The sequence below is a fragment of the Primulina eburnea genome, unplaced genomic scaffold (assembly GCF_022965805.1).
Source record: "Primulina eburnea isolate SZY01 unplaced genomic scaffold, ASM2296580v1 ctg739_ERROPOS11973397, whole genome shotgun sequence".
NCBI classification, from domain to species: domain Eukaryota; kingdom Viridiplantae; phylum Streptophyta; class Magnoliopsida; order Lamiales; family Gesneriaceae; genus Primulina; species Primulina eburnea.
In genome coordinates this window covers 1746292-1758498 of record NW_027331510.1, presented here as the reverse complement: position 1 = coordinate 1758498, position 12207 = coordinate 1746292, and the positions used below count along the sequence as shown (strand labels likewise).

At 32.3% G+C, this 12207-nt stretch overlaps 1 protein-coding gene across 1 annotated transcript; it reads right to left on the bottom strand.

The window, feature by feature from the left end:
* Window positions 1–4703: 4703 nt before the first annotated feature.
* Window positions 4704–10859, bottom strand: LOC140822199 (uncharacterized). The gene is made up of 6 exons (XM_073182936.1): window positions 8938–10859; window positions 8713–8864; window positions 8494–8643; window positions 6671–7698; window positions 6223–6595; window positions 4704–4927 (listed from the first exon to the last, which is right to left on the bottom strand). The coding sequence occupies exons 1-6, from the start codon at window positions 10857–10859 to the stop codon at window positions 4704–4706; spliced, it is 3849 nt and encodes a 1282-aa protein (XP_073039037.1).
* Between the last annotated feature and the right edge of the window lie 1348 nt (window positions 10860–12207).

The window sequence follows — 12207 nt, the reverse complement described above, 5'->3', positions numbered from 1 at the left end:
AATTCTATACAAAAATTTATATATACATATATATATATATATATATCAGATCGGCTTAATTAAATCACACACACTCCATTTCTATTTCAAGTTATTTTTAATTTTTTTGGCGGATAGAGAGAAACTTAATAAATTACATCCTCCATTTTAATTTGAAAGCATGTTTAATTTTTTTTTTTTTGAAGAAAAAACGTTTTTAATTTAAATCCTCATTCTTTACATCATTTCCCGAAAGTTCTTTTTTTTTTTTTTATCATTATTTGACTATAGCAAATACTAATAACATGCCTTAATTTTAATAAGCGTCCACATCGACAAAATGCATTTTTATTCAACCAATAAAAAAATGAATATAAGAGAAGGTTTTTAACAAGCTTCGGTTTCAGCCCATTTCCGTCGCCTGCAGCAGCTTAAAAGATATTCATTGATATAGGACTCCGGCAGGTACAATTCAAACTCAAAAATAAGATTAGTTTCTATCTATATAAATATATGGATTGAATTGTGAATTTCCTCAATTGTCCCCATTAAAATTGTATTCTAATAACATTTTGTCATCCTTTTATGTAATTAGTTAATTATTATTATTAATTCATTGATTAATTATTATTTATTACTCTTTCACTCACTTTTTCAAGAAAATCACTATTATAAATACATGTTTATTTATTTATTTATTTTTTCATCTACTCATTTAACAATAATCATAATCATTAATATATTTTTATTTTTAATTTTAAAATTATTTACTTTAATATTTACATTGACATCAAATTCACAAAAAATCACTATCATAATGTTATAAATTTAAATAAATTGTTAATCTATACTAATTCACAAAAAATCACTATCATAATGTTATAAATTTAATTTGTCTTCCTTTTATATAATTAGTTAATTATTATTAATCAACTGACTAATTATTATTTATTACTCTTTCACTCACTTTTTCAAGAAAATCACTATCATAAATACATGTTTATTTTTTGTTTGTTTTTCATATATTCATTTAATAATAATCATTAATATATTTTTATTTTTAAATTTAAAATTATTTACTTTAATATTTACATTGACATCAAATTCACAAAAAAATCACTATCATAATGTAATAAATTTAAATACATTGTTAATCTATACTAATTCACAAAAAATCACTATCATAATGTTATAAATTTAATTAAATAAATTGTTAATCTGTACTAATCTTCTATATACTAATACTAATACAAATATAAATATATGAATGTGAATTATGAATTTACATAAATATCATTATCTTCATTTAATAATAATCATTAATACATGTTTTCTTTCTCATCAAATTCACAGAAAATCACTATCATAATGTTATAAATTTAAATAAATTTTTAATATTACGAACATTAAGGTAATAATGGGAAGACGAATAGAGATGAATGTGTTTAAACAAAATTAAATTATTAATAAATATTAAGGTCATATAAAATATTTTTTTCACATTTAGAATGAAGATATATTTAGATTACTTATATATCAACAAAAATACGTGATTGAGAGAAAATGTTGGTATGTAAGTGATTTCATTGCAAATTAACATTTAAGTTATTTAATCAATTTTCAATATATGATGCTAAATACATATTACTATTGTGAATTGTGAATTTACATAAATATCATTACCTTCATTTAATAATAATCATTAATACATGTTTTCTTTTTCATCAAATTCACAGAAAATCACTATCATAATGTTATAAATTTAAATAAATTTTTAATATTACGAACATTAAGGTAATAATATGAAGACGAATAGATATGAGTGTGATTGAATAAAACTAAATCATTAATAAATATTAAGGTCATATAAAACATTTTTTTCCCATTTAGAATGTAGATATATTTAGATTTATATATCAACAAAAATACGTGATTGAGAGAAAATGTTTGTATGTAAGTGATTTCATTGCAAACATTTAAGTTATTTAATCAATTTTCAATATATGATGCTAAATACATATTACTAAATAATATATTATTTATTAATCTATTAAATATATGACTTTCATTTGTGAGCTTACTATTATATTATTTTTTGTTTTACAATTTGTCATGTTAATGATGTTATTTAAGTCATTTTTTTTATCTTAGAATTTAATAAGATCATTAATAGTGTATTAACTCAATAAAACTAATTATTATTTTAATTTACTTTTAAATTTAAATTTAATTACTTAAATTTATACATTGCCGTCAAATAATAATAGGAAGACAAAGAGAGATGAGTCGGATTGAATAAAAATAAATTATTAATAAATATTAATGTCATACAAAATTTCTTTCTCCTATTTAGAATAAACATATTTTCAGACTCTTTATGCGTCAATAGAGATATGTGATTGAGAGAAATGTTTGTCTGTAAGCGATTTCAAACACTGTTTTTAAGTTATTTAATCAATTTTTTTATAAATGCTGCTAAATAAATATTACTAAATAATATGCACCATTTGATCATTTTGTGTTCTTGCAATGAGCGGAGTTTTTTTACCCTAGCGTTAACATTTTTGATTGTTATATGTCATTTATATTGATCATGTAATTGTGTTTGGATTGTTTATGTGATTTGTTTGTTTGCACAAAGAAAAGATAAAACAAAATCAAATATCCAACAAAAATGGTTATTTTTCAATTTTGTTGTTGAGATATTTTGTTAATTTTTAAACACATAATGCATGTTTTCTGTTTGCTTAGATTACTTAGTTTGAAGTGACTTAGAAAATATTAAAAAATTAAAAAATTTCTTCATTTTTACTTTATGTCTCAGAATATCAAGGGATAATATTTTTTATTTATTGGGCAAATGTATTTCCAAACTTCTGTCTATAAATCAATATTTAAAATTTTTACGAGATTATTATATTCTCTAATCAATTTATTTTACTTAGATTGATAAAAGACATTTTAATTTGAGTTTTTATGTTCTTGCTTATATTATTTTTGTAATATTATTTATTAAAAAAATAATAGGTGAACTACAAAATTTGGTAGGTCTAAGAGTCTTCTGGTGAACGAAAAATATGGATAAATTATTAAAATATATAATATCCAATAGATTTTTGGCATGCGATTTTGTTCTAATTCAATGATTATGCATGATTCTAAATTTTAATTATATCACAAGTTAACGCATGCTTTGTTGTTGCTAGATATATTTTGTCAATAGTCTAATATTTTTCAAAGTTTAAGAAAAATCGTGTGACTTTGTATTATATTTTTACGGCTGCTTTTCTAAATGGTTTTATTATGATTTCAAGGCACCATTTTTCATTTGTATTTTTTTTAAAGAAGTGGAATGAATATCTATAAAATGATGACATTAATAAGACGTCTTCTCTTTATTTGAAAAATTTATACAAATTGTGAATAATATGAGTTAATATTTAATTTGAGAGTGATGTATGTTTTTTATTGCTCGTATATACTTCAATTTTTTTTGTTATTGTACTAAATAAATTATTTTTAAACTTTGAGTTATCATTTTTTTCTTATCGAGGTTGTTTGTGTTATGATTTTTTTATTTGTTTTGGTTAGTATTGTTAGCGGTAATTGATTTTTCTGATATTATATAATGTTTCTTGTTGTTTATATGAAAATAAGTATGTGAGTATATCAATCAAAACCACGTATTTTGGGTCTTCTGTTCTACGAAGAGAATTGAATGTTTCGTTTCCACAGTATATTAAAAATACGGTTAAGTGTTACGTGTATCAGATTGTAGGTGTTGTCTGTAGGTGTTGTAACACTCACGACAACATGCAGCGGAAATTTTAGTTTAACACATTAACACATAACTTAATTGAAAAACAATATGCGAGACAAGATGTAAATTATGCACAAGTACCAAGTACTTGTGCGGTGCCTCAGGGCAAAACAATTCACTAGAAAAACTTGTAAGTTTACAAAAAACCAATACTAGTGAAAGACGAAAACACTCCCTCATATAGGCGAGTGACAAATTGCATCTTATACTTCTAACAAACCGTATAACCAAAAACTCAAAGGATGCATCAACTGAGAAGTAAAAAATCTTCAGAAATCAGCACACTAATCAAAACAGTGATTAGGTGTTGTCTTCAAATGTTGACAGTACTTCACAGCAACACAATAACGATGGCACGAGATATCTTTGAACTCAGAAATTCTTCCTAGCAGCTTCGTCTCTCACTCTCAAAAATATTAAATCTCATCTCTATATATATCATCTATTCGCAAAACCTATTAAGCATGGAAAAAGAGTTTATTAGGAAACAAACTCTTTTAAACAATGATATCACATCTTAGAGATATTTTCACTTCTAAAAGATATCATGTATCATATCAACCCTAGATTTATATCATAAATCTTATATCTAGAAAGGCAAAATACTAGAGATATTCAAATAAGGAAGGAATATCAAGAAGGAATATCAAGAAATAAATTCCTTTCAATCTCCCTCTTTTTGCCTTTCTGGACAAAACAAATCACAGTTGGTTATATGGTTCAACTCCCCCTGAGTTACTCCCCCTGAGTTAGCAACCCAGTCTTTCAGCCAACTTCTGTTGACTCCCCCTGAAAACAAGCGTGGTTAAAAACAGATGTTGTGTGACAGATGTTGCAACATTCAATGTATAACATTCAAATCAAATCAGGGCAGATCATAATACATTTCGAACAACTATTATCATCACTCATTACTGCCATCATCATCATCTGCTCCAGTATCCACATCCTCATCAGCAACATCAGCCTCATTTGCAACATCCTCATCAACATCCTCATCATCTGCCTTGTTTACACCACTGGGACCAGCAGCGTCAGCATCCACTCCCCCTTTTTGTCTAGAATGGACATCCACCTCCATAGCCAGACAATAGTCAGAAACTAAGTTCTCATAAGAGACAAAATCAGCTTTAGCGAGTAATCACTATCCAAAATTACTGAATAATTGCGTCAAGAATCATTTAAAAAAAAATCCAGAATTGAAGCACACATCGAATTAACACCACTGAACCATCAAAACTCACAAATATTGGATTTCTAGCAAAATCCGGATTTTCATCGAATTTTCTCTATTGAAATACGCATACCCTCTTGACCAACAATATTCACAATGTTATGTTTATGCATGACTTATTTATGCCTAATAACAGAATGTAACAGAATAGAAACATGAAAACAAATATGAGATATGTTCACAAATGAAATGTTGTCACAAATGTTGGCAACATCTTCTGACAACACGCACAATTCCAGAAAAACAATTTTGATTTTTTTCTTCACACTTGGTGACTTAACAACTTTCTGATCATAGAAGTGGTAGCTCCCACACTAGAAGAACGGTCTTCTTTAGGACTCCTCTAGGTAGCTTTTTCCAATTTCTTCTATTTTACCTTCTGTATGAAATTCAGAAGAGGTAGCTCCCACACTAAAAGCACAGTCTTCATTGGACTCTTTTAGGTAGCTTTTTCCCATCTTTTCTTCTGATACAGAGCATATGCATAATTGATTTTTTTTTTTAACTTAATCTTTTCAAGTCACCTTTCGTATGGGTCAATATCATGGAGTACATGATCATCCCTCAACTACTTTGTGATTCAAACAGATCATCAATCATGTCCAAGTGTGTTAAAGATTAAATGGAACAAGAAATTGTAAGTGCACCAGAAGATTATGCAACATTGTGATAACACATCATATAACAGTATGAATGCAAATGCAGTATGTCTAAGTCCTAGTGCACATGCATGTTAGGTGTTGTCCACGAGTGTTGTCACACCCTAGGCCAACATCCGTGAGTGATCATTGTGCACACAAACTGAGAGACTTCCTAAGATTGGAAAATCTCTCAAAATCCAATGGTTTTGTAAAAATATCAGCCAGTTGATTTTCAGTTCCAACAAATTCCATACGAATTATACCCTTCTCAACTAAATCTCGAATAAAATGATGTCTTATGTCTATGTGTTTTGTTCGAGAGTGTTGAACTGGATTTTTTGAAATGTCAATTGCACTTGAGTTGTCACAGTAAATAATTAAGGTGTCACTAAGGAATCCATAATCTTTAATCATTTGATTCATCCACAAAAGTTGTGAGCAACAACTAGCAGCAGCAACATATTCAGATTCAGCAGTGGACAAAGACACACAATTTTGTTTTCTACTATACCATGACACCAAGTTGTTACCAAGATAAAAACATCCACCTGTGGTGCTTTTCCTATCATCTAGGTTTCCAGCCCAGTCAGCATCACTAAAGCCCACTAAATTGGTGTTTGTTTCTTTGGTATACCATAGACCTAAGTCAACTGTCCCAGCAATATATCTCAAAATTCTTTTGACAGCTTTTAAATGAGTGACTTTAGGATCAGCTTGGTATCTAGCACATAAACAGACACTAAACATGATATCAGGACGACTAGCACTTAAGTAAAGAAGACTGCCTATGATGCTGCGGTACTGGGTGTTGTCAACACCTGCGGCAACATCGTCTTTGGACAATTTTTCAGTCGAACCCATTGGAGTTTTCATATGTTTAGTGTTCTCAGCAGAAAATTTCTTCACCAAATTCTTAGCATACTTGGATTGACATAGAAAGATACCATCATGCATTTGTTTGATTTGCAATCCAAGAAAGAAACTTAGTTCTCCTACCATGCTCATTTCAAATGTGGTAGACATGCATTTCACAAAATCATCAACATGCTTTTGAGAAGAGGCACCAAAAATGATGTCATCCACATAAATTTGACACACAAGGATATCATGCTTCGACTTTTTAATAAAAAGGGTTTTGTCAACCTCACCTCGTTTGAAGCCTAAGTCAAGCAGATATTCGGTAAGCCTACCATACCATGCTCGTGGAGCTTGTTTCTGACCATACAATGCCTTTTTCAACTTGTAGACGTGGTCCGGATGATGTGGATCTTCAAATCCTTTAGGTTGGCTTACATAAGCTTCCTCATTCAAAATGCCATTCAAGAAAGCACTTTTTACATCCATTTGGTACAGTTTTATGCCCATGTAGCAAGCAATGGCAAGTAAAAGGCGGACTGATTCAATTCGGGCAACAGGGGCAAATGTCTCATCAAAATCAATCCCTTCAATTTGTGTATACCCTTGAGCAACTAATCTGGCTTTATTTCTCACAACAATTCCAGATTCATCAGTTTTGTTCTTAAAAATCCACTTGGTTCCAATAACATTAACATTATCAGGTCTACGAACCAAATCCCACACATCATTCCTAACAAATTGTTCAAGTTCTTCATGCATCGCATTGACCCAAAATTCATCTTTTAAGGCTTCGCTGATATTTTTAGGTTCAATGAGAGAAATAAAACAAGAATGACTTACCTGAGAGTACACGGAAGTCGTGCATACTAGTCCGATCATTTTTCGATAATCTACTTTCTCCTTCCTTCTAGTTTGCATTCCTCCAAAGGCTTCTCCAATGATCTGGGATGATGGATGATTTTTCTGGATCTTACTAGGAATGTCAGTCCCTTCATTGGTTACATCATCATCATCTGAAGCATTCTCTCCTGGTTCATCATGTGATTCTGCCAATGCAGGTGTTGTTGCAGGTGTTACAACACCGGGTACAACATCCGTGTTAGGCAGTGACTCAACTTTGTCCAGTAGCTCATCAACATCATCCTCAATTGTTTTTCCTGTTAGATCTGCAAGATCATCAAAAACAACGTTAATAGATTCCATAGTCGTTCTTGTTCTAAGATTGTACATACGATATGCACGACTATTGGATGAATAGCCAAGGAATAAGCACTTGTCACTTTTTGAATCAAACTTTGCAAGATGGTCACGGTCATTTAAAACATATCATACGCATCCAAACACATGAAAGTACTTTAGGTTTGGCCTCTTTCCCATGATGATTTCATAGGAAGTCATCGTAGAACCACTCCTTAGGTACACACGATTTGAAATATGACATGCTGTGTTTAGGGCCTCGGCCCAAAATCTTTTTGAAATGTTCTTTGAGCTCAACATGACCCTAGCCATTTCTTGCAATGTCCTATTCTTCCTTTCGGCTATTCCATTTTGTTGAGGAGTCTTAGGGGCAGAAAATTCATGAGTTATCCCCTTCTTTTCACAGAATGATGTAAAGTGTGAATTTTCAAATTCTTTGCCATGATCGGTCCTTATCTTACCAACCCTCAGATTGTGTAGATTAGTAATCTTAGCATGTAATTTCTTGAAAACATCAAATGTATCGGATTTTTCTCTAAGGAATATTACCCAAGTAAAGCGAGAGAAATCATCCACACAAACACATGAATACTTCTTACCTCCAAGACTTTCCACTTCCATTGGACCCATAAGATCCATGTGCAATAGTTCAAGACACCGTGTTGTCCCAAAGTGTTGCAACACTTGATGAGGAACACGTGTCTGCTTACCCTTTTGACATGCACCACAAACATATGGAATTCCAGAAGATAAATTAGGCATACCTCTCACAGCATCATACTTACCAAGATTCTTTAATGTCTTGAAGTTTGCATGTCCCAGTTTTTGATGCCACAAGTTTAATTCGCTCACCTTTGAATGATTGCATACTAAGTCTTCTCCAAGTTGGTAGCAATTATCAGCAGACCTTATACCTGTCAAAATACGAGTATTAGAATTATCAAACACTTCACAATTGTCTTTATCAAACTTAACATGCAAACCGTCATCACAAAGTTGGCTTATGCTTATTAAGTTTGAGTTAAGCCCTTCTACATAAAGGACATTGTGCAGATTAGGCAGTCCATCAACATTCAAGGTTCCTTTGCCAACAATTCTCCCTTTAGCACCGCCACCATACGTCACATGACCACTCCTTCAGTTCAACATAGTCAATCAAATGGTCTTTAGAACCTGTCATGTGGCGTGAACAGCCACTATCAAAGTACCATATTCCTGCAATGTTAGTCTTTAATGAAGTATAAATAACAGAGCATTGAATCTTAGTCTTTGGTACCCAAACCTTTTTTACCGATGGCTTCCGGTTGGCAGTGTTGCGCCGAGTGTTGTACAACACCTGTGGCAACACCTGTTTAGATTCCCATCTTTTGTAGTCATCTCTAAGTTTAAAACAGTAGGGTTTGATGTGACCAGGTCTAAAACAGTAGTGACAGATGAAGTGACGCTTTCTGGATTTAGACTTCTTGATAGACATTCGCCCTTTTGATGGAGCACCCTTTTCAGTTTGTGTAGCATTTGAAGTTTCAACACTTCCTTTGACAAAAACAGTTTGTTTTCCCTTAGTATTGGAAGATTCTCCAGTTTCAAACAGACTATTCGGATAACCAAGTCCAGCCTTATCATTCTGTCCAATCATCAAAAGTGAGTCAAGTTTGGATGTACTTGAATTCATCTTGGCAAGAATCTGAGTTGCTTCTCCAAGTTCCTCTTTGACTTTGCATAGCTCCAAATCTTTCTTGCTTAAGATTACTTCAAGTCGCGAAATTTGTGACTTTAGCTCAACATTTTCTTTGGAGAGAATTGTATTTACTTTGGTTCTTTTGATCCAGTCTTCATATAATTCTTCGTACATCATCTGCACACTTTCTAGAGTGATCTCATCATCATCTACTACCTGATTTTCAGACTGACTTGATTCATCAAGGGTTGTGGAATTGAGACATACAGGATTTGAAGAGGTGTTGCGACCAGGTATTGCAACACCTGTGGCAACACCCAAGGGATTGATTTGCATTGAGCGTTTCTCCTTGATCACAGTAGATAATGATGTGTGATTTTCAGATTCATTTGACCCTTGATCATCTTCAGATTCTTCATCACTCAGGGTGACAGTCATGCCTTTGTTTTTCCTAAGACGATTGGCACACTCATTGGCATAGTGTCCATATCCCGAACACTCTCGGCATTGCACCGAGTCCAGGTTTCTGACATTAGATTGAATTTGCACTTCGGTCTTTGGTCGAAACTGTCCTTTCATAGGAGTAAACTTCTGTGATTTTGCAAATGTGGTGTTATTGGGCAGCTCAGACTTTTGTCCAATTTTCTTCTTTTCTCTCATAGTCTTCAAATAGTCACCGAATTTCTTAGTAAAAAGAGAGATAGATTCTTCACCTAAATCAGATTTGTCCACCTCTTTAGATAGTTGAAGAATTTCTTCATATGATTCGGTTGAGGCTTCAAAGGCTATTGTCTTCCCTTTATCCTTTTTCTGCAGATCAAGATTCATTTCAAAAATTCTTAGGGAACTCATGAGTTCATCCAGATTGATGTTAGAAGTGTCTTTAGATTCCTCAATGGCACAGACTTTGACATTGAATCTCTCAGGAAGCGATCTTAGGACCTTGTTCACCAATCTTTCATTCGGTATGGGATCTCCTAGGCCATGTGATTCATTTGAGAGTTGTCTTAGCCGGCAGTCATACTCAAGGATAGACTCCTTGTCCTCCATTCTCAAACTTTCGAACTTTGCTGTCACCATCCTTAGCCTAGTTTTACGTACACTTGCAGATCCTTCACAGTGCTTCTGGAGTATCTCCCAGGCATCTCTGGCGCATACACAAGTGGTGATTAAATTAAACATCCTTGTGTCAACGGATGAAAATATAGCATTGAGAGCCTTGGAATTATAGTTTGAAGATTGCACTTCATCCACAGTCCATGTACTTTCAGGTTTAAGTCGTGTGTCTCCATCAGCATCCGCGAGTTTTGGTGGACTCCAACCGTCAAGTACACGTTGCCAAGCTCTTTCATCAATGGATTTAATGAAGACCTTCATCTTTACTTTCCACAAAGCATAGTTTGATCCATCCAACACGGGAGGCCTAAAAACAGTATTTGTTGATCCTTCCATAATTCCTTTTCACTCTGAAAACAAAACAAAACAGGATCTCACTTAGTAGCGTCAAGTGGAAGCTCTGATACCAATTGAATGTTTCGTTTCCACAGTATATTAAAAATACGGTTAAGTGTTACGTGTATCAGATTGTAGGTGTTGTCTGTAGGTGTTGTAACACTCACGACAACATGCAGCGGAAATTTTAGTTTAACACATTAACACATAACTTAATTGAAAAACAATATGCGAGACAAGATGTAAATTATGCACAAGTACCAAGTACTTGTGCGGTGCCTCAGGGCAAAACAATTCACTAAAAAAACTTGTAAGTTTACAAAAAACCAATACTAGTGAAAGACGAAAACACTCCCTCATATAGGCGAGTGACAAATTGCATCCTATACTTCTAACAAACCGTATAACCAAAAACTCAAAGGATGCATCAACTGAGAAGTAAAAAATCTTCAGAAATCAGCACACTAATCAAAACAGTGATTAGGTGTTGTCTTCAAATGTTGACAGTACTTCACAGCAACACAATAACGATGGCACGAGATATCTTTGAACTCAGAAATTCTTCCTAGCAGCTTCGTCTCTCACTCTCAAAAATATTAAATCTCATCTCTATATATATCATCTCTTCGCAAAACCTATTAAGCATGGAAAAAGAGTTTATTAGGAAACAAACTCTTTTAAACAATGATATCACATCTTAGAGATATTTTCACTTCTAAAAGATATCATGTATCATATCAACCCTAGATTTATATCATAAATCTTATATCTAGAAAGGCAAAATACTAGAGATATTCAAATAAGGAAGGAATATCAAGAAGGAATATCAAGAAATAAATTCCTTTCAAGAATAATTAATGGTTTCTGTGAATTATATAATTTCTTTGTTTTTCATACATATAGTCTACGAAATGCGTCAAATTTTGAAAAAAAAAGAAGTTAAGACAAACATAGTGGATGAAAAAAAAAAGAAACATGTTAAATAAAAAAAATAATGTTGTGTGTTATTATGTTGGGTGCAATAATTGTTCCTGCTCGGTAGAGCGGTCGAACCGTAGTGCTTGAGCTGCTTTGCAGTTTAAAAGGTTTGAGTTGCACAATTACTACTAGCTATAGCTTTTATTAAAGCGGCAAGCGCTCGGTCCTACAATTGGTATCAGAGCCAAGGTCACGGGTTCGATTCCCATTGATTGCAAGGAGTGCAATTATGGACATTTTGTTTTTTTATAATATATGAATGCCTAAAGACTATTATTTATGATAAATTTGTAAGTTGGATGAAGACCAAAAACAAGATAAGTTAAATGAACTTTGGGTTACGAAGGCACTCACATACGCCAAACAAGTG

Coding starts and splice junctions, on each gene's coding strand:
- LOC140822199 (XM_073182936.1), bottom strand. CDS start 10,859: ATGGAAGGATCAACAAATACTGTTTTTAGGCCTCCCGTGTTGGATGGA. Junction 8,644..8,712: donor AAGCCAACTTTGTGATGACG/GTTTGCATGTTA, acceptor GTATTTTGACAG/GTATAAGGTCTGCTGATAAT. Junction 4,928..6,222: donor TGATAGGAAAAGCACCACAG/GTGGATGTTTTT, acceptor TACTCGCTAAAG/CTGATTTTGTCTCTTATGAG.